The following is a 22,719-nucleotide window of genomic DNA, read 5'->3' as shown; positions in this document are numbered from 1 at the left end:
AACCAGAAACGGGTGCTCTCCTCAAAGAGCATGTGCTGCTTGATCAGCGGAACAAATTCCATCAAATCGCAAGGATGACGGCACGAACTGGCCGAGTCTGGGCCAGCCTCCCCGGGGCAGCAGCCCCGCCCTCAGAACCCCCCTTCAGTGGGAGTTTCCTGCTGTTCAGTGTACCGTGTGGACATTCCTGAGGCAGCGGTTGAAGTTTAATCGAGGGGTTTCTATTGGCTCTAAAATAAAAGTCAAGAGTCCTGCTGGAGCAGGAAGACTCCCCCGCTAACTGGGAACATGAGGATCCAATGAGGCCAGGGCGTGACCGGAGCCTCCATACGGCTGAAGGGCCAGCCTCTGTATTTTAAAATAAAAATTTGTTAAAAAGTGTGTTTCTTTATTAAGCAGCCACATGTATTTTGTGACAGAGATGAGTATGGCCAGTATCTTTTTTTTTTTTTTTGTGGTACGCGGGCCTCTCACCGCTGTGGTCTCTCCCGTCGCGGAGCACAGGCTCCGGACGCGCAGGCTCAGCGGCCACGGCTCACGGGCCCAGCCGCTCCGCGGCACGTGGGATCCCCCCGGACCGGGACACGAACCCGCGTCCCCTGCATCGGCAGGCGGACCCCCAACCACTGCGCCACCAGGGAAGCCCTGGCCAGTATCTTTAAGAGAGAATTTGAGGTGAGACTGTTTTAAGAATCAAATGAGTCATCAGGGTAGCCACTTGGCTGAGAATGATTCTGGTGCCTTCTGGGACGAGTGGACTCGTGACTGGAGGTCACAGATGTGCTTCAACCCCATCCCACCCCTGAGGGCTAAGACAGGATCCAAGGGAATTTTCTGTAGTGAAAGTTTTAGTAACTGTCATGGAGATAAAAGCCTTCAGGACCAGGGAGGGTGGCAGGCAGGGCTGGTGACCTACAGGGGAGGCCCCATCGAGAGGGGTGTCTCAGGTGCAGGATGCAGGCCCAAGGCTGTCAGAACTTATTTTTCAAGAGAATTGAGAAACCTAGGGCTTCCCTGGTGGCGCAGTGGTTGAGAGTCCGCCTGCCGATGCAGGGGACACGGGTTCGTGCCCCGGTTCGGGAGGATCCCACGTGCCGCGGAGCGGCTGGGCCCGTGAGCCGTGGCTGCTGCGCCTGCGCGTCCGGAGCCTGTGCTCCGCAACGGGAGAGGCCACAACAGTGAGAGGCCCCCGTACCGCAAAAAAAAAAAAAAAAAAAAAAAAAGAGAAACCTAGAGTTTTATATGGGAGGTCCTTTTTTTTTTTTTTTTTTTTTTTTCCCCGGTTGCCTTGGGTCTGTTGCTGTGCCCAGGCTTTCTCTAGTTGCGGCGAGCAGAGGCTGCTCTTTGTTGTGGTGCACGGGCTTCTCATTGCAGTGGCTTCTCTTGTTGCAGAGCACGGGCTCTAGGCACCCGGGCTTCAGTAGTCGCAGCACTTGGGCCCTAGGGCGCGCAGGCTTTAGTAGTTGTGGCGCATGGGCTTAGTTGCTCCACGGCATGTGGGATCTTCCTGGACCAGGGATCAAACCCGTGTCCCCTGCATTGGCAGGCGGATTCTCGACCACTGAACCAGCAGGGAAATCCGGGAGGTCCATTTTTTAATGGTGAACTCAGAACTGTAAAAGACCTTAGGAGCCGAACTCCCATCCAGCAGCTGAGCTGAGGCTGGCCAGCCCACCTGTGGCTTGCACTGTCCGGTTTAGGCATTTGTCCTTCAGGTCACTTCAAAATATCTTTCTTCAGAGTGGCACTTTCCAACTGCCATAGGTGGCAGCCCCAGTGTGTGAATCATGCATGGAGGGGGCAAGGTATGGACGCAGGACGTGATGAAATTTGTTAGTTCCAGGCTGGAGAACCTGTCAGTTCTCCCTGTGGCCCCGCCCCTGACCCCGCCCACTTCTGCCCAGTGACTCACAGCCAGGCCCACAAACGCTGTCCCTCAGGACTGTCCTCTCTATTGAAACCTGGAAGCCCCAAGGTTGGGACTTCCGGGGTGCATAAGGCGGGGAGTCTCTATGTGGTCTGACCACGGGGCCTGCAAAGCTCTCTCTACCCAAATCCTTGCCTCTGGGTTCGTCCCCTCAACACAGCATTCCACCTCAGAACCCAGAAAGCTGGGATTTTGGCTCTTGCAGCGGCAGCTGTCAGGGCTCTGGGTGGATGGAGCCCGAAAGAGGTGTTTATAAGTCCGATGTTTGTAAATCTGGTGTGTGTGAGCTGGAGGCTCCTGGAGTTGTGCGCTTGGGCCAAGTCGGTGCCTGAGCCACCCTGGACAGCCTACCTGCTCTCTTCCTCCAGGGAGCAGAAGCCGGGCCAGACCCAGGGCTTCCAGCTCCGGTCCAGGGCCAGCTGGTTGTTCTGGGCACAGCGCAAAGGGCAGTGACCATTCTCCTTCCGGGGGCAAAGGGCCAGAGCGCGGATCCCAGGAGATGGGATCTCCAGGACCCTTGTGGAGAAACAGCCCGAGGCCTTCCAGCCCCTGGCAGCTACTGCTGTGGATGCAGCTGTGAGCAAAGTAAACGCTGGGGGGGCGGTTCTGTGCAGCCAAGGACAGGGGAGTTCTTTCGGGCGCTTGTGGGGCATTCACCCAGAGCCAGTTGGGCACACGCTAGGGCACGGTGATTTCTTCTGACCCTGGGTCTCTGATGAGCCCTGTCAAACCTCTCCCAGAAACAAGTACCCAGAGTTCTTCCCTCTTTTCTCTTCTAGCTTTATTAAGACAAAACAATCCCATTTTATACAGAACTGTGATTTATGTTTCATAATTTGCATAGCCAATTTCATGTCCTGAAGATGGCTCTATTACATTTCCAACACACACATTTTTCACACGTGGGGAAAGCTGGGGTTACTCATGCCCGCTCCCCCAGCTTGTCTCCCCCGTCCCCTCCCCCCATCTCATTATACTTCATGATGAATCGTCAGGACATGGAATTTCAGGAGTCTACAATTTGGTTTTTATTGGAACCTGCCGTGGGACCCTGGGGCAGACACTGGCCCTCGCGCTCCCTGTGGCCTGTGGACCTCTGGCCTGTGGGCCGGTCAGTTGGAGAAGCGCAGCAACTCCTCATCCCCTGCGGACACAGAGAGGCTCGGGGAGTAGGTGTGGGGTCGTCCAAGGGTCTGTGGGTGGGGACGGTCAGGGGATGGGGATGCCTCATAGAGGAGGGACGGCAGCTTGGGCTGAACTTAAGCCTGAACCTGAGGCCAGAAACTTCTGCTTGCAGAATGACTAGATTATCTCCAGAGTGCGTTCCACAGAATGATCTGATTTTTTGGCTCCTGATTTACTTTAGGTACCATTTTCCCAGTGGGGAGATAAGGCACAGAAATCTTTAATGGCTGCTGTTCCCTGGAATGCTATTCCTGTTATCATTATAGCATCACCACCATTATTAGTAACGGCTGCCGCTAGATGGATATGGACTGTGCCAGGCTCTGTGAAGTAGGTACTTTGTCCCATTTTACAAAAGAGAAAACTGAGGCTCAAATTGACTCTCAGTGTGGCCGGCCCAAATGTGGCAATGCCGGGATTGGAGCCCAGTTCTGTCCCACTCAGCCTGTCCTGCCTTCCCTCTGCCTGGGCCCAGGTGCCCCATCCCCGGCTGGGGTAAGGCCTCGGGCCTTGGCCCCATTTCACAGGTGGGAAACAGAGGCCCAGAGAGTGGATGGGCTGGTCACCTGGTACAGAGTCCAGAACTCAGCTTTCCAGACCCTCACCTCCTACCAGGGCTCCCCCACCTGGACCCCAGGATCCCCCAGGCCCAGCCTGGCATTGTCGGGCCTCCTACCTTCACCAGGGATGCCACAGTACTCCTTGCACTCCTTCTCTGAGTAGAACTGGTTGCTGTTGCCCTTGCAGCCCCCGTAGATGAAGCGGACGCACTTCCCCTTGGCAGCATCGTATGCCCAGAGCTGGGTGGAGTCTCGGCAGGGGCCAGGGACCGTGGGGAGATTGCAGGCCTCTGTGGAGTGGGAGGGAGGTGTAGAGCATTGGAAATCCTTACGACCACTGACCTGAGACACCCAGCAAAGGGCCTGAGCCGGGGACTTTGCTCATCCCCAACACCTAGACCCCTTTTTATAGACTGAGAAATGGGACCACAAGAAGACATACGTGCCGAGGGCCGCCCATACCCAAGTGTGCAGTTCCTATGACTTCAGGAAACTTGCCCTGGAATTCCACCACCGGAGCATCCTCTCTTAGCTACCTGTTCCATGGGCAGCTGGTCTGTCTGGAGGACAGGGTTGGAGGGCGCAGGGGGAGGTGGAGAGGTGGGGCCACACTCACCCACAGTCCGGCAGGTCTGCAGACACTCCTTCTCCGAGACAAAGTTGTTGCCGTTGCCCATGCAGCCACCATAGTGGAAGGTCTCGCAGGCCATGGATGAGCCGTTATAGAAATACCTCTTAATCATCCCCAGGCAAGGACCTTGTGAGTAGCCCAGCTGGCAGGAATCTGGGGAGGGGCGGAACAGCAGTGCTTACTGCATGCTGACTGTGTACCTGTCACCGGGCTGGATACTTTAACAGGTATCATCTCATTTAGTTTTCATCTCTGCATTAAGAGGAACAATTCTCAATGCATTTGAAAGGTAAGGAAATTGACTCCCTGAGAGGTAAAGTGACTTGCCCAGAGTTATATAGAGCTGAAATTCAAAGCCATATTTGTTGGACTCCAGAAACCCATGCTCATTCCATTCCATGACATGAGTTACCAGCGACCCAGAGACCCAACATCCCCATGTGTTGGTCTTGTCGGCCCAAAGACTCTGTAAGGATAGTAGCTGATGATACATTCACCAGCACCCATGCCAGCCAGCCTGACCTCTGCCTTATGTCCCATCCCCATGCCTTTGCTCTCGTCATTCCTGCCCCTAGAATGCTAGAATGCCTTCCTTCCTAAAACCATATCTGGACACAGCATGAATTCCCCTTCATCCAGGAAGTCCTCCTTGATCACCTCGTCCTCCATTTTCTGAGCTCCCCCAGCCTTTTAGCGGACCCTCCCTTTTGGGTCCCTCACTTTCTTCCTTGACTGCCTCCTCTAGTAGACCAGAAGGTCCAAAAAGATGTGGGTGGTTTGTCTCCATGACCCCAATGCCCAGCACAGAGTCTGGGGTGGAGCAAGGTCAGGGTTCAGTGTTTGCTGAGAGATTTGGAGAGTGATCATTTCATCAATCACAAAAAGCATTCTCACGTTCTTGCCCATGTGCTCCCACAAGAGCCCTTAAGGTCAGCTCAGCAGACTGTTATCCCATTGTACAGATGAGAAAGCCAAGGCTAGGAGGCCACATAGTGATACAGACAGGCCAAGAACTCGCTTCTCATCGTGGAGCTGAGACTCCCTAAGCTCAGGGACCATGCCTTACACTCCTCTCTCTCCCCCCATAACCCCTGGCACGGGGCAGAGTACTGGATTTGCCCTTTCTAGGCTCAGTCCTTGATTCTAGCAGAAAAATAAGAAAGACTTCACGGTGATGAGGGCAGCTGGCGTGAGCCAACTGTGGACGCTTCCTCTCTGGAGTGTGGCAGAAGGGGATTAAAAAAAGGGTGTGGGGGCTTCCCTGGTGGCTCAGTGGTTGAGAGTCCGCCTGCCGACGCAGGGGACGCGGGTTCGTGCCCCGGTCTGGGAAGATCCTACATGCCGTGAAGCGGCTGGGCCCGTGAGCCATGGCCGCCGAGCCTGTGCGTCCAGAGCCTGTGCTCTGCAACAGGAGAGGCCACAACAGTGAGAGGCCCGTGTAACGCAAAAAAAAGGGTGTGATCATTACCTTCTTTCTTGCCGAAAGCAGTTACTAGTTGTCCAGCCCCTGATCCTTCCTCTTCCTGGGGCAGAACAGCCCGCCGGGCTCTCTGGGGGAAGAAAGAGAAGAAGGTGTTGCAGGGACCTAGCCACTGCTGCTCCCCTATACCCCTGGAATATATAAACAAACCATTTGCTTTGGGGATCAGGGTGTAGACAGAAACACTACTAGATTGGTTAATGGCCTGTTTTCCCAAAAGCTTCAACCTGAATTCCAGAATAGGCATCACAAGATAGATTTCTGGTCTGAAATGACAAATCAGAACAATACCTACATATCCAGCTTCCAGCTGAAATGCCCGGAGGAATATAATAATGGAAAAGAAACCTAACCCAGAGTTGGGAACCAGGGAAGAGCAGCATTCCTATAGTAGAAACTAAAAGGCATTTCTACACAAGGGAGTGTGAGTGTGATTTGCAGGAAGGGCTGACCAGACCATCGTTAACTGCTTACAGCAGAAAAGTCATGTGGAGAATAAGAAGGGACCCCGAGATTGACCCTAATACTCCTAGATATGGGGTTGGGGGTGGGGACTGCAGAGCAGGGCAGGCTGTCAAAGCTGTCAAAAGGATCTCCGGGAGTAGAGTCCACCGAGGCACAGTCCCGGGACAATTACAGAAGGATGAGCAGGGACACTGCCGGCCATCAGGCAGTCTTCTGCCCACAGGTGAGACCTGGAATCTGCAAAGGTAAAACTGTAGTAACCGTCAACTTTTCCCTTATCCTTTTAAGGTGCAACTGAAGCTGTGATCAGGGACTCCCACTGTCTACCAGAACCCATCTCAAGCTGGTTGCACATAGGTCTTGGTGAGGATGAAGGAAAAGAGAAAAATCATGGAACGAATTAAATAATGCAACTGCTCAGAAGAATCACACTGAGCTGGAGAAATATCTCCACTAAACACAGGGTGTAGGTAAGAAACAGAAGAAAACTTCAACCATCAGTGAAATTCAAGATGGCATTGCATCAACATTAACAGGAGCCCACAGTTATGTAGATGATTAATATGGGAGAAGTAGAAAGTTACTGGAGATGAAAAGGATTTTGTTGAATTTAACCACACAGTAGGGATAATAAACTGCAGTTTAAAGATTATGAGAGATAAACTCACAGAATAAGAATTCTAGAAGGAGAAGCAAACAATATAGAAACAATAGAAGAAAAGTTTTCCAAGTTGAAGAGAGACTTGAGTTGTTCAATTATAAGGGCTCAGAGGGAATGAGAGAAAGTTAATGAAGAGTCCTATCTCCACATTTCCTAGAGACAGAGGACAAAGAGCCTAGTAGTGGCCCTCAGAGTAAACGAGAGCATTTAATGACAGAGCAATATCTAAAGGTTGTAAGAAGGTAAAGGTTGTAACCCAGGGATTCTCCACTCAACCAGGCTGTTGATCATGTGATATAAACACAGAAAGATATTCTCAGACATGCAAAGATCCTGTAGTTTTCCACCATGTACCTTTCCAGAAAAAAATTACTCACAGAAATATTTCCACCACTTGTGAAGGGAATCTAAATACAAGAAAATGGATGATGTGGTAGAAAAGAAATGATGGTAAACTAGAAAGCCAGTAAAATAGAGAGTTGAGGTTAAATTGTTGTTAAAATGGTCATTCAACTTAATGTAAATGTTAAAAGTAATTCTCCAAAGAAAAGGTGGAAAATATAAACATCAATCTCAGATTATATCCACAAAAATGAGGATGTGGAAAGCCTGGAAGGAAGAAATAAAAAGTAAGCTGCACGGGCTTCCCTGGTGGCGCAGTGGTTGAGAGTCCGCCTGCCGCTGCAGGGGACACGGATTCGTGCCCCGGTCCGGGAAGATCCCACACGCCGCGGAACGGCTGGGCCCGCCATGAGCCATGGCCTCTGAGCCTGCGCGTCTGGAGCCTGTGTTCCGCAACGGGAGACGCCACAACAGTGAGAGGCCCGCGTACGCAAAAAATGAATTCAGAAATCCCAGCCCCCAAGTATTGATCAACACCACTGAAATGAGGAAAGGGGCACAATTTAAAGGAAAAACTAAAGCTCTCGATCCAATACTCTGGAGCTGAACAGGAAGGTCAGCAAGGTTCAGCTCCTGACCTGCCTTCCAACTCCCAGTCCTGGCAAGTCATCCAATTTCTGATGACTCTCCCAAGTCCTGAGAGAAGAAAATTGAGGGGAACCCTATCTTTTTCCCCTTCTGATAGAGGAGTAGTAAAAATGACTTCTGGGGGAAAAAAGAGGAAAATAGACTAGGGGCTGACTCCTTCTAAGTGAAGGTTCTGGGGCTACACAATCTAATGCTCCAGGGGGTGTCACTGGGGGGCAGACGTACCTTGCTGCCAGCCCCGACTAGGTGGAATGAACCCCCATAGGATATTTATCAGTCCTTCCAAAGAGAATGCAAAACGACTGTATGCCAACCAACTCTGGACTTCAGAAAAGTGGATGGAACACAAAATACCCAGACCTTACTCTGAATTCGGGTGGGAGGGGACTAAGCTCATATTTGCAGGAGGAGAGCCAAGGAATAAATGAAACCTCCACGCCACCGTATCAGAATAAACAGAAAGTCTAGCTAAAACGGACTAAGCAGGAGTCAGATAAAAAGAAGTGATACAGAGAAACTATCCAGACCCACTTCAGAAACGAATGAATAAGTAGCCCGAACTAGAGAAAGAGCCCAAGAGTCCAGTGGTGGACATGGTCATGAACTGCCAAGTCCCCCCATCAGCAATGGATTTATATTCCCAGCTACCCACTGTCAGCCCCTGTTGGAGACTACCTCAGCTAAGGGAGCCCTCTCACTCAAGATCATGCTCCCTTCCCAGACTGATCAACGTAGGGTATTAAGGCTCCGTCCCTTGGCCCCATCATGGGACAACTCCCAAGGGTTGTCCTGGTTCCAGAGGGTTGGTTGAGGCATTGTTGTGACTGCCCTGCAGCTCTCCTTCTCCCTCTGCTCAATCTTTCCTTTGTCTCTTCCTTCCGTGTATGTTGATGTAGGGAACCCAACCTAGAAGAAGACATAACTCAAGAAGCAGAAGGAAATCCCTCTTTGGCCTCAAGTTATGGAATTACATAATAAGAACATGCACGTATTCAGACAAGATTCAAAGATGAAATGGTAAACGCTGACAGAATAAGACAAAGAGAGAACCCGGGCCTAAATAAACAAACTGAGAAGCAAAACAACGTCAGTTCAGAGCTCGTGAATAAATTAGGAATAGTGAGGAGCAGAAAGAATAGATGCTGCTAAATAGGGTTGTCATAGAAGAGACAATCCCAGTGGATGCAAATAAAAGCAACTTGAGAAAAGCTAATACATGATGGAGGATAAAGATGCTCCAGGATGAGAGAACGAGTGTTCGCCAGATGGCAAAACTCAACAAAGCGAACAGAAGATGAATTCCATATCATGAAAGAGAGTTTCCTGAAATACAGTAGAAATGTCATCCGTGGATGGAAAGAGCACGGTGTATTCCAGGAAGTTTTGATATAGACTCTCAACCCCAAGACATGGCCTTGTTAATATGCTGACTTCTTATCAAGGAGAAAGTCTGTCCAGGCATCTGGGCAGAAGAAACAAATTGCTTCCAAGGAGAAGATATCAGGCTGGCCTCAGGCTTCCGTGCCGCGATCACCAGTGTGGAAGAACAGTGGAGCAATGCACACAAAGCTTCTTCTGAGGGAAAGAAAACATGACCTAAGAATTTGACACTCAAGCGAAATATCCTTCAAGGATGAAGGAAATGGGCAGACATTCTCAAACAGGGAAGAATTCTGGGATTAAAACACCCATGAACCTTCCTTGAAAACAGCACTTGGTAAAAAAATGGCACTAAGAGACTAATAGAAGTAATAACTCAGGAATGGAGAAGCTGTGTTATATTCACTAAGGGTAAATGTAGACTCCATTGAAATATAGAACTATTACTAGATGTCTGGGAATCGTGGTGACAGAGCTGAATGGGGATGGTATCAGTCTGGACACCGTAAAATCAAAAGGGAAGAGAAGATGGAACCCAGTTTGGGAGTGAGGATGTCTGTCTTCCAAATCTTGCAGACAACAGATATTCTCTAAAAGTATACATAGCGATGCCAGCCTCTTAAATATTAGTTCATAACCTTGACTTTATTTAGAGCATTCTTTAAGAAGTAAATCTCTTGTGGATAATAAATATTTATTTGAATTTTTTTTTAAAACCTTCAAACTTCAGGGCTTTTTTTCCCCTGTCATTCCACACGGCTTGCGGGATCTTAGTTCCCTGACCAGGGATCGAACCCGGGTCCCCTGCAGTGGAAGTGTGGAGTCCTAACCACTAGACCACCAGGGAATTCCCCAGGGCCTTTTTAGATTCGAGTAAAACTACAAGGAATGCCTTTTAAAAATTAGAAATAGCATCTGTAATATAATTCCATTTAATAATAACATATTTAAATCTGTTCCTCTATCTAGCCAACCTTCCTTCTATCTGCCCCTCTCCAGGTGTATGCAGGTCAATATTATCGGAGTAATGTGACTGCTGGTAGGTGTTGGGTGGTGGAATTTTTTTAAACTTATTTTTTATACCTTTATACTGCACTGTTTTGATTCTTTATATCGATCGTAGGTTAGTTTTATAATAACAATGGTAATTTTTTTCTAAAAAATATGTAAGCAAACAAATAATATGTTAACAGTGTTAATTCTATGTAGGAATAAGGACATTATTGTCTTTTTCTGCTTTCTTGTATTTTTTCAAATTTTCAAGAATATGTTTCTAAAATAAATATTACATGTGTATCTGTACTTACATACACATATATAGATATATACACACACAGCAGTAGACTAAATTAGGATATATAATTTCCAAATAATCAGAGAAAGAAAGGATCAAGACTTAATATGGCAAAAGGCAGGAAAATAAGACAGAAGAAGGAAGCCCCGCAAATCAAAAGGCAGCACAGTAGAGTCATTGGTTTGAGAAGCTGCTTGCTCTCGGATGTGCGTTTTTTAGGGATCAATTGACTTTATTTTCATTTATTGCGTATCGAGTATCATTATCTCATTATTGAGTATGTCACTGCTTTTAGGCACTATGCTAAGACCTTTTCTAACATGTCACTGGACTCTAGCACCTGGAAGGTAAAGGTAATTACCCCATTTCACAGATGAGGAAAGTGACATCCAGGTGGGGCAGCAGTTAGCCCAATGGCAGAACATGCCCATCTCTGGCTTCTCTCAATGACCCCACCTACCAGCACAGCAGGGCCTAAGTGGGCAGGGTGGGCATGGGGGGGGCAGAGATACTCACCGAGAGTGGAGTGGGTGCTGGCTCCTGTGCCCCAGGCACACACTCACCTAGGGCAGAGGACAGGAGAGAGAGGGAATGAGACCCAGACATCCCAGACCCAGACAGGCTTTGTTTCTTCCATAGAGCTAATGACTACGTGTCGGGGGGGGACGTGCGCTGGGACGTGTCTCATGCATTAGCCCACTTCATGGATGGCTCCACCCCCATGGCTTGCTGCAGGTCATTTGTTGGAAAAGTGATAGACTGGTGGCTGCACCACCGTCACAACCTGCATCGTCTCCACCCCCAACCAGCATTTCACGGCTGGTATCTATTGAGCACTTACTAGACACCACGCGCGGCGCTATTGTATTTTATTTAATGGCTTTATTTCATTGACTCCTCACAGCAACTTCTAAAGGAGGCATTATTATCCCCATTTTACAGATGAGGAAATGAGGCTCTGGAAGGGTGACCAGCCAGAAGCCACCCAGCTCAATCTGAGCCTTGGTGCTGTAACTCCGGAGCCCAGGCTCCTAACCCCAACACTCTATTGCCTCCCAAGAGGTAGCCATGGATTCTGGCTATAACCAAACTTAGACAGGTGGCAGCAGAGAGAATGCGGAATTGGGTCCACCCTCAGCTTCGCCAGGCACACTCTGTGTGACTTGGAGCAAATCCAGAGGCCCGAGCTGCCTGTTCTATAAAAAGGGGAGGAGGATCGTAGCCCAGCTTATCTCAGAGGGTTATGGGAAAGACCCAGGGACTGCGAAGATGTGCTCTGGGGGTCGTGAAGGATAAGACGGGGACAGAAATGGGAGGTGGGGTGGAGGTGTCACTTGCCTCTGTCGGGCATCGTGAGGATGGCGTCCTCAGGGATGCCCACACCCAGGGCAACTTCCCTGAACTGCTCCAGCAGGGTTTCCCGAAGCTGTGGCTCCCGTCCTGCAAGTAGGAGGCAGGGGAGACTCCTAGAACCACAGGTACCTGGGCCGTCAGGGCCTGAGGTTATTTTGCCCAGGGAGTTTCATTTGGGGGAAGTTTGCAAACTGTTGGCCCAATTCCATGTCTTCGATACCCTTATGGAAACCTCAGCTCCAGAAGAGGAGGAGGTGTCCCTCCCAGGCTCCCCATCTGGGTCTCCCAACTCCCCACACAGCTCTCTTTCCACTGGTTCTTTTAAGGACCCGAAGGCCCTGGAATTCTCTGGAATTTTCAAGATCAAAAGAAGAGGATTCTACCTCAAATGGGAGACTGAGCTCTACCTCCTCTAGGGACAGTAAATGTTTTCATCTTTCCCTTAACTGGAGTTTTGTCAGAAGGAAAAAGCAAAACTCCCTTCTCTTCCCCACTCCATTTCCCTAAATCCTGGGTCTCCTCCCACCCCCAGCTCCAAGGAGTGTATCATGTTCCAGGCCTTTACCATAGAGCTTGACAGTAATGGTGGGTCCATGGCGGCGGCTGAATTTCTTGGTCAGAAAAATGGCATACTCATCATAGTTGGTGTGGACCACGTAGGACTCCATGGTGATGTTCCATTCTGCATGGAAGATGCAGGGAGACAAAAAGATCAGTGGTCAGAAGGCTTCTAGCCTGAGATCCTTCACCTATTCACCCACACATCATCTATTCATCCATCCTTCTGTTCACCCATCCCTTCATATATTTATTATCCATCTTCACTCTCTCTCTCTCTACATCCATCCATCCATCTCCTCCATATATTCGTCATTAATTCAACCACCATCATTCCATCCATCCATCCTCATCATATATCAATCCATAAATTCATCCATTTTCTTTTTCCTTCTCTTTCTTTCTTTGTTTCTTTCTTTGTTTCTTTCTTTGTTTCTTTGTTTGTTTGTTTCTTTCTTTCTTTCTTCTTTCCTTCCTCCCTTCCCTCCCTCTTTCCTTCCTTCTTTCCTCCATCCATTAATCCATCAATTTATCTATTAAATGATTGATTGACTACCCCACTAATCTACCATCATACTTATTATATTCACTTACCATTTTTTTTTTTTTTTTTTTTTTTTTGTGATACGCGGGTCTCTCACTGTTGTGGCCTCTCCCGTTGCGGAGCACAGACTCCGGACGCACAGGCTCCGCGGCCATGGCTCACGGGATTAGCCGCTCCGCGGCATGTGGGATCTTCCCGGACCGGGGCACGAACCCGTGTCTCCTGCATCCGCAGGCGGATTCTCAACCACTGCGCCACCAGGGAAGCCCTCACTTACCATTTTTTAATTCTCTCACTCATTTATTTATCCAACCATTCATCTACCCAAACATTCAACCCCTGACACGAATATTTGATGCATAGAGCAAATTCAGTAAACATCTGCTGGATTAATGATTAAATTCATGTCCAAGTCCCTCTATCACTTGGCACCGTACACACTGTATATGGTAGATGCTTAGCAAATTTTTATCAGCTGACTGCAGATGCCTAACACGAGGACTGATGAAATCTTGATGTTATCCTCAGCATTCAGCACCATCACTCAAATTCTGGATGAGCACGTGCATGGCAGGGCAGGGGCGGGGGGAGGGATAGAGAGAGAAAAAGAAAGAAGGAGAGAGAGAAGGAGAAGGAGGGGGAAATTTGGAGGGAGGCTAGATGACTGCAGAAAAATGGGAGGAAAAGTTGTAGGGGCAGAGAGGGCTGAGGCAGAAGGAAAGAGAGCTTAAGACATCAGGTATCTTTTAGCAAAGGAGGAACTGGAGATGTCTCCTTTGACTCAACTTACTGGGTTTGTGATAGAGGAACTTTCCATCAGTGCCTGTTTTCTCATAAGTCCCAGAGATCGCCTCACAGACACCTTTCCTGGAAAAGAACAAACCAAAAGGAAGGTAACTTCTGGCAGAGACCATGGTCCTGACACCTCACTCTCCTGCAGGGTCCTTCTAAATGCCTTTTTTTTAAAAAAAAAAAAATTGGAAAGTAACGTTTCCAAATATCTGGTTTAACTCTCACACCAGCTCTGGGAGACACAAATTTCACATGACGGAACAGAGGGACAGAGAAAAAAAGGAACTAATCCATGCTAACCTCTTGGTAAACCCAGCACTAAAAATCAGCTTCCTTAAGCAAATCCTCACATCATACTTAGGCACCGTGAAGTCAGAATGCTGAATTAACACAGTAATTCATGTATTACTTTGTGTCTCTCTTGTCTCTCTCTCATTTTCCTCATCTGAGAAATGGGGATAATGATAGCTTCTACCTCACATGGTGGTTGTGAGGATCAAATGAGATATTATATGCAAAAAGCTTAGAGTAAACACTATGCACTTATTAGGTGTTATTGTTACTATGATTATTATTTATCTTATTAATATTTAATGAGCAGCATCTATGTGCCAGGCACTGTGCTACATGCTGGGGATACAGAGGAGGGCAGGACAGACCCTGTCCCCTCATGGAGCTTATAATTGAGTGGGGTGGGTGGGCAGGCCAGGGGCAGATGCAGTCAGTGTGAGAATTGCCACAAGGGGCGGGGTGGAGCCTGAGGTGCTCCGAGAACACAGAAGAAGCCATGTAACCTGAACCTGGGTTGGGGGGAGTCAGGGAGGACTTCCTGGAGGAAGTGACAAAGAACCTGAGTCCTGAAGGATCCATAGGAATTAGCGCAGGGAGGTGGGGAGAGGTTTTCCGGATAGAAGAAACATCCAATGCAAAGGTCCAGAGGATGGAGGGTTCCAGGGACTGAAAGAAGGTCCACTTGGGTGGGTCACAGAGTACATAGCAGAGAGTGGGGCAGGGAACAGTGAGTGCTTGGGGATCGAGGGCAGGGGGGGCTGGAAGGCCACGTTGAAGTTGAATTTTATTCCCAAGGGCAATAGGGAGCTCTGGAAAGGTTTAAGTAGATTTGAGTTTTTGAAAGGTCTTTCTGGTTGCTGGGTGACGAAAGGATTGGATGGAAAGTTGGCGATTAGAGGTGGGGAGAAGTGTAGAGAGGCTACTGTAGACAACCAGGAAAGAAAGGGATGTGGCTTGGTCCAGGGTGGTGGTGGTGAAGAGGAGACAAGTGAACAGACTGGAGGGATTTAGGAAGAGCAGGGACAGGGCTTGATGATGGATCGAATGGCCGTGGCAGTGGAAAGAGGAGTCTAGGACAGCCGCCTCCCACCCACCTTTCCAAGATGGGGGCGGGGGAGAAGTGCCCTTACTGAGCTAAGGGACCCCCAAGGAGCAGGAACATGTTGGAAAGCAGGCACAGTGTTGGGGGCTTTGCCCTTGAGGGGTAGGTGGGACAACTAGAAAGGGATGCCCTGGTGGAGGGCAGCAGAGAGGTCCGGAGCTCAGGGCCGAGTCCTGGCTGGAAGTGGAGACCTGTCACTTTCTAGGATGGGGTGGTGACTGAAGCCAGGGCAGGGGGTGGCGTGGAGGTGGGTCCCCACTCACCGCCAGTGAGTATTAGTCACACTGATCTCCCTGTCCGTCGCTCCCTTTCCCAGCACCATCGAGCTCATGGTCATCTTGTCCTTGAACCTCTTCAGCCACGGGCAGGTGGAACCCACGGCCACGTGGAACCATTTCCCGTAGATCTAGGAGGCAGCCACAAGCTCTGAGGATCTGGACCTCGAGGAAGGTTTGGAGGACATCTGTCCCCCCTCCCTCGTCTCAGTGACCTCTCCTCCTAAGCGATCATGTCTTTCGGGTAATTGGAGGCTACAAGGCTTCCAGGGAGGGTGGAGCCCTCACGGAGGAACTCCAGGCATCGCGGCCAGCTTAGGAAGGAGATGTGCAGCTGGCCCCCACCTCGCTGGCAGAGGGCCTGACTCTGCTGAGATGTGGGATCTGGGCTGCTCACCTGGACGGGGTCCAAATCTCCAAGCCCTAAGGTCATCATCAACTACCGCTCCCCAAAAGCAGGAGTCCCGTCTTCTCCTCCTCCGGGGACAAAGGGTGCTCACCACCTTGAACACAGCCCGTACCTCCGTGTTGGAAGGTATCTCCTTTCCCTAGGCTGCGTCTGACCCAGGGCAAGCCTGCCGCCTCTTTCTCCTGAAAGGGCCCTCAGGTCCCCGCAGACCCTTTGCCATCCCCGACCACCAGAGGCCGTCTCCTCACAGCTCTCCTCCACAGCCCTACCTCATCCCTGAACATAATCAAAGTCCTCAGGCCAGCGCGGCTAAAACGGTGTGACGGAACCCAGGATGGCGGTAGAGGGGCAGGCCACGTTCAAGGTCACTCGGCGCTTCGGGCAGAGCTGGGGCTGGAGGGCAGACTCCCCACACAGAGCGCCCTGCCTGGGCCTCTTAATCCCACCAGCCTGACCTCCGTCGTGCTTCTCTTCTCCCCATAATCCCACACGTAGGGCGAAGGACCCAGGACGGGCTAACGGAGCTGCTACGAGGGAGGTGAGGACCTGAAGGATGAAGGGCTGCGGGGCGGAGGGTCACAGAAACCTCGGTGCTGCTGGGGGCTGCAGGGCAGCAGTCGGCACTGAGCCTTCTCTGGGTGGGTTCTAATCAGAGCATGGGTTCCCCTGGGAACCCGAGAGGGCAGGTTCAGACGTGAGGACCTTTGACTCCGAATGTCAGCCTGGAGGCCCACAGAACGGTCCATGCGGACTTGTACCTTCGACAAATCCCTGAGAGTCTGAGCGGCAGGAAGGGCCCTGAGGGACCCACCCGTGGGGCTCCAGATGGGGAGACTGAGACCCCGGGGCCTAGGACTTGCCCCTCCCCCCCGGCAAGGCCCAGCCGCTCGGACACCCTGCCATCGCTGCCAGAGGGGCCAGCCTTACCCTAGACAGGTCGAAGTTCTCCTGCACTTGGATGTCATCAGTCAACGTCATCACAGGGCTGGCACTCACTGCCAGGCAGGCGGTCAGCAGCAGAGAAAGGGCCCCAAGACCCCACATGGCTCCGGGCTCCTCTGCCTGCGATGTCACTCACGGGCTCCGTCTGGGGACAGAAGAGCCACCACCTCCCTGCACGGGGCAGCTATGGACTGGGGCTGGGGAACGGGCCTGTGGCTATGGATGACCTTGCTGTTTGCTCTGTTCAGCCGGGACCAATCAGGGCCCCAGGGCCAGGGCCAATCGATCCCTTGTAGTGCCCAGGCCGGGGTCAGGGTCCCGAGGGGCCAGGGTGGCTGCTTCAGAGGAGCTGCTGGCCAAATGCAACCCGGTCCTGGTGCAGCCGGGAGCTAGGTTCGGGCCCCACAAAGGCTTCCCCAGAAACTCCTCACCTGTCCCAGGTGGGATGAAGAGAAGGGCAGCGCCTGGCCCTTCCCGCTGGGCCATTCCACCCGGGAGCCAGGAGGACAAGCCTGACTGGCCCATTTCTCACATGAGAAAACTGGGGCCCGGGGAGAGGAAGTGACTTAGCAGAAACCATAGGGAGGTCTGTGGCAGAGCCAAGACGAGAGCTCAGGTGTCCTGTCCCCAGAGTTCCTTCTCTGACTCGTGGCTTCCCACAACCCTAGCAAATAAGAGTAGAAATGGTGATGATGTTCACAGCTTCCATTCACTGAGCACCTGCTATGCGCCAGCTGTATACCAGCACTTTACACCGGCCGTGGAATTGATCATCCCCACAACAAGCTCATCCAGTAGGTGCTATTTTTTCCCTTTATAGGCAGGGCGTTTGAGTCTCCAAGAGGTAAAGTGACTCGCCTAGGGTCTCCCGGCTGGGAAGCAGCATTGCTGGGAGAGGCAGCCTCTGGTGGTGGCTGAGGGCGTGGACTCAGGAGCCAGATCGCTTTCTATGCCACTCACTGGCTGTGTGGCCTTGGGTGAGTGACTTTACCTCTCAGTGCCTCCGTGCCCTCATCTGCAAATGGGGATAATAGTAGTTCCTGGTTCAGAACATTGTCACGAGGATTGATGGAGTTACGCTTGTAAAGCACTAGGACGGTAGCTGGCAATGGTAAGAGAGGAATGTGTGTGCAACAGGTTGGATAGGGTCTCCCCCAAATTCATGTGCACCCGGGACCTCAGACTGTGGCCTTATTTGCATAATTAGTTCAGGTGAGGTCATACTGGAGGAGGGTGGACCTAACCCCAAGGACTGATGTCTTCATAAGAGAAAGGGGGGGTGAGATTTTGATACAGAGACACACACAACACACAGGGAAGACGGCCACGTGAAGGCAGAGGCAGATTGGAATGAGGCAGCAGTAAGCCGAGGAATACCAAGGGCTTCCGGCAGAAGCCAGGAAGGATTTCCCCCTAGAACCTCCGGGAAGAAGGCGGCCTTCCTGACAACTTGGTATTGGACTTGTAACCTCCAGAACTGTGAGAAAATACATTTCTGTTGTTTTACACCACCCAGTTTGTGGTGCTTTATTAATGGCAGCCTTAGGAAACTAGACAGTATCCATTGCATTAAAATATTTAAATGGGAATTTTTTTAAAAACCCAGGTCTGTTTGTCTCCATAGATCAAACTCTTGCCAGTGATACTGCAGGCCCTCTCTAAGAAGAGCCCTACTCCAGTGGTCAGAACGTCTGTCTTCATTTCCTCCCTGCCCTTGGCACAGAACATTCCACGCACACAGTAGCCTCCTTGCTACAGCTGGGAATGACCCCTTCAGACAGGCAGTTCCACAAGGAAGACCCCTGCTCATGTGAGGATACGGCAGTTCCCCCACAGAGTGGCCCCAACAACTGGTGTGTCATGTCCCTGTGTAAGAGTAGTCAATACATTTGTCTTTCCAGTATCAGGAACAAGTGTGTCTCTAGTCATAACAAGTGAATGTGCTTCCTCTGCTCTGTCACTGGCAGCTTGGCTACTGATGACATTCCCTTTTCACCTTGGCTGCCAGGAAGCTCAAAGTCATGTGACAAATTTAATCATAGCAAGCATCTTGGCTTAGGTTTCTGAAACACTTATCTTCCCTCTTGTTCCCAAAGGTTCTCAGGCTTTTATGGTTTGGTTCGTGGTGGTAGTAAGAAGGCAGTCTGAATTAAGAGGAGCACAGACAGCTGGCAGCCAGAAGCCCTGACTTGCCCTGCATGACTTTGGGGTTGCCCTTCCCTCTCTGAAGCCCACTTTCCTCACCTATAAATGGAAGAAAACAATCCCTGACGTGTCTGCCAAGAGGTCAAGTGAGCAATGTGTGTGAAAGTGCTCTGTAAACAGTCCACTGCCTCACCTGTGTGATGGTCTCAGGAGGTCTGTCTTTGGAGAGACCAGACCTGATATAAGAATGAAAAAATGACAATGAATCATGACTAGGAACGGTGCCATCCTACTAAGGTTGCCTGCAGTGCACCATCATGGCTCAACCGATCTTCATAGAGGGTCTACGTTGTTAGGGTTGACAACCCCATTGGCCCCAGGGGAAGCCTGAGGCCCACGGGGGTGTAGAAGAATCTGGGCCTCTCTTGGATAGGATTGCTGATCCAGCCATACAGCCTCTCCTGGGGGCGGGGGGATGCAGTGGGGTGGGGTGGGTGGGAAGAGGCCCGGGATGTTGATCTCTTCTCCTGCCTCCAGCGATGTTTGCTCTCCTGAGATTATTAACCAGAGCAAAACAGAGAGAGCAAACTCTGCCAAAGCCCACCTGGACTTTGAGCTGCTTTTTAAAAATTAACCCCGGGCCCAAGGATGGAAGGCCGGCAGTGATCTGGGGTGCTGACCCCTGTTCCCATTCTGGCCATCGGGGTGGAAGGATCGAGGCTCTGGGCCCCCTGTCCTCCTAGGGGACCCAGGGGTCCAGGTGTCCACTGGAACTGGCCAGGTCCCAGGACCACTTCAAGGGGAGGGCGAGGTCCTGCCCGTGCAAGAGGCCTCTGAGCCTCAGAGGTGCCCGGTATGCAGGAAGGAATAGAGGCCTGTTTCAGATGAACACCCTGGGGCTCAGAGAAGGAATGGGACTCGTTCAAGGTCACCCAGCTTGGGGCCGAGTTGGGGGCCAAATAGGCCCGACTCCAGCGCCCAGGCTTTCCCCCGTCGTTTATTCATTCATCCACTCATTCGTTCACCAAACATGCACTCCATGCTTGGTGCTGGGGATAGGACGGAAAGCATGACAGACTCCCCAGTGCTCCCCCCCCCCCAGGATGGGGGGCAGGAGAGTGAGAAGAAGGTAATAAGACAGGATGGTCCCTGCAGTGATGGGGTAAGCAGCAGAGGCCAGGGGAGAGACTTTGACCTGAGTAGTAGAAATTAGCCAGACAAAAGTGCATGCGTGGGGCGAGGGTGCGGTGGGAGGAGGAGAGGGTGTTCCAGACAGAGGGAACAGCAACTGCGAAGGCTTAGAGGAGGAAGATGGAGAGAAGAAGTGTATCTGGAATGCAAAAACAAGCCAAGAAGCAAAACCATAGGTCTGCAGCTTGGGAGACAGAGGCACGTGGGGAGAGCCAGGCTGGGGAGGTGGCTGAGGTCCAGCAGGGAGGACTCTGATGCCAGGTCAAGGGGCTTGCTTGTCATCTGGAGTATGTGGCGAGCCCTAGAGAGTTTTCAGAAGTGCTTGCAGATCTTAAAATCATCTGAGGTGACAGAGGAAGCAGTTGCAAGTGGGAAGCCCAGGAAAGCAACTCTCTAGGAGGCTCGCCAGGAAGAAGGAAGGGGCCGGGACACTGGGACCCAGCAACTGGACAAGCAGGGACATCAAAGACATGGGGTGGATGTGGTCAAGGTTGGGGCCTCCCTCTGCTCATGGTGGAAAAGGGTGGCAGGGAGACCTCGCCTCCTCATGAGGAGGCATCCAGCTGCGGGCCTCGCCGCAGTGCCCGACCCTGCCCAGTTCCCTCAGACTCAGAGCCACAGCCCCGACCCTTCGTGGGGAAGCTGGAGGTGGCAGCAACCAGGACGCCACGACAGTGATGGGGGAGGGGTGTTCCTCACTCCCCAGCCCTGTCCCAAAGAGCCAGGCCACCCAGAGACTTGAGTTCCGGTCCCCGTGACTTGCTGGGTGATTGTGGGGCAGTCCTATCCCTCACTGGCCACATGCTCCTCATATGGGCCTCCAAACGAAGGTAAAATAACTCACGTGGCAGGGCTGAAGTAAGCACCGGAGGAGGGACACTTGTGAAAGTGTACACACCGGAGGGAATCAATGTCGTCACAGGCACTTAGCACAGCGCGTGGCACCAGGTAAGGGCTCCATACACAGCAGAAATTACACGCAAGAAGGTGTGAGCATCCCGTGGCCACTAGAGGGCAGCAGAGAAGTGCTAGAAAGACCACTGGGGTTTGTCCCCATTCCTCCGTACAGGCAGGAGGCAGAGGCCTAGAGCAAAGGCCCACGGAAGTAGTAGAACCAGGGCTGGAACCCAGCCTTCCTTGCCCCAAGCCTGCTTACAACCCCCTGGTGAGTGTAAAACACTCAGCTTCTGCCTTGCCTGTCCCCAGAGCTGGATGCTTAGATGGGGCCCTTTGAGAAATAGTTTGCTGCCCAGTGAATTCAGTCCTCTTGATGAACCAGAACTGGGTGTCGCTGCTATTGACAGCAAGGGCGGCGATAACCTGAACTTGATTAAGTTCGTACTGTGTGTCAGGCCCCATGCTGAGCACTCTACAAGCATGGCTTACTGAATCCTCCCGTTAAGGTTCAATCATTTTACTACAGTGGTAGCCCTACTTTGCAGATAGGGAAACTGAGGCTGAGAGATCGGGTGAGCTAGTGTCAATGGTCACCCAGCCAGTGAGTAGTGATCCAAACCCAGATCTGTCTCCCTGACACCCAGGTCACTCTGCTGGCCTCCCAGCCCCTTGTCCCCTGATCAACAGTGGGCCCTTGGCTGTGTTCTTTCAGATACCTGGAGCAGAGGGGTTGGGTGTCTCCCTTCACTGGACCCCTCACAGCAGGAGTGAGCTTGGTTCTCCCTTCCCTGGCCAAGAGCGTGCTCTGGCTCTGCCGTAAGACCTGACCCTTGGGGCTTCCCTGGTGGCGCAGTGGTTGAAGAGTCCGCCTGCCGATGCAGGGGACACGGGTTCGTGCCCCGGTCTGGGAAGATCCCACATGCCGCGGAGCGGCTGGGCCTGTGAGCCGTGGCCGCTGGGCCTGCGCTTCCGGAGCCTGTGCTCCGCAACGGGAGAGGCCACAACAGTGAGAGGCCCACGTACCTCAAAAACAAACAAACAAACAAAAAAGACCTGACCCTCTTTTCTTCCCAGCACTGTTCTGGGCACTTAGGTGCTCAACAACCACATGCTAATTGACTGACTTAGAACTGTGAGTGGAGATGTAGGTCAGACCCCCCAAAAGGACCACCTAACTAGAAGACAGCTGAGGGAGACTGAGAGATTGAAATCATCATGGCCAAATCCTTGAATCACAATCAATGAATGAGCAAATGAACGAGTGACCGGGATACTCACTGACACAACTTAAAAGGCAAAGATGCCTGTTGCCTTGCATCACCGATTTTGAATGTCTGTGTATCATGGCCGGGAGGACCCCCCAAGGCTTCGTCCAGCAGCGTGATGGTTGAGCAGCTAAACTTTGCACACAGACAGTCCTGGGTTCCGGTCATGGCTGCGACCCCTTCCTGCCTGTTTGACCTTAATTGACTTCAACTTTCTCAGCCTGAGTCTTCCCTTGTTAAATGGAGTTAATAAGAGCTCATAGGGGTGTAGAAGAATTAAATGATGAGCAACATGTCACGTTCTTGCTGCTTGCAGAGAGCTCAGCAAATAATAAATGATAGCCCAGGGTGGAGGGTGCCCTTAGATGTTGTCAGTTTAGAC

General features: G+C 51.4%; 1 protein-coding gene across 1 annotated transcript; it reads right to left on the bottom strand.

Moving 5' to 3' along the window:
* Window positions 1-2,935: 2,935 nt before the first annotated feature.
* On the bottom strand, window positions 2,936-17,030 carry AMBP (alpha-1-microglobulin/bikunin precursor). The gene is made up of 10 exons (XM_059072378.2): window positions 16,825-17,030; window positions 15,477-15,619; window positions 13,819-13,895; window positions 12,492-12,608; window positions 11,912-12,013; window positions 11,090-11,136; window positions 5,772-5,853; window positions 4,289-4,456; window positions 3,789-3,962; window positions 2,936-3,071 (listed from the first exon to the last, which is right to left on the bottom strand). The coding sequence occupies exons 1-10, from the start codon at window positions 16,939-16,941 to the stop codon at window positions 3,040-3,042; spliced, it is 1,059 nt and encodes a 352-aa protein (XP_058928361.1). The 5' UTR covers window positions 16,942-17,030; the 3' UTR covers window positions 2,936-3,039.
* Between the last annotated feature and the right edge of the window lie 5,689 nt (window positions 17,031-22,719).

Source organism: Kogia breviceps, chromosome 8 (genome assembly GCF_026419965.1).
Source record: "Kogia breviceps isolate mKogBre1 chromosome 8, mKogBre1 haplotype 1, whole genome shotgun sequence".
NCBI lineage: Eukaryota > Metazoa > Chordata > Mammalia > Artiodactyla > Physeteridae > Kogia > Kogia breviceps.
Note: the sequence above shows the minus strand (reverse complement) of the source record. Positions and strands in the feature narration are given on the sequence as shown.

Bases quoted from the DNA above. Each gene is read 5' to 3' on its own strand.
- AMBP (XM_059072378.2), bottom strand. From the start codon at position 16,941: ATGTGGGGTCTTGGGGCCCTTTCTCTGCTGCTGACCGCCTGCCTGGCA. The intron at 15,620-16,824 runs GTAAGGCTGGCC...GCTGCCTCCTAG, and splicing joins AGAACTTCGACCTGTCTAGG to ATCTACGGGAAATGGTTCCA. The intron at 11,137-11,911 runs GCAAGTGACACC...CCTCTGCCCTAG, and splicing joins CCTCACGATGCCCGACAGAG to GTGAGTGTGTGCCTGGGGCA.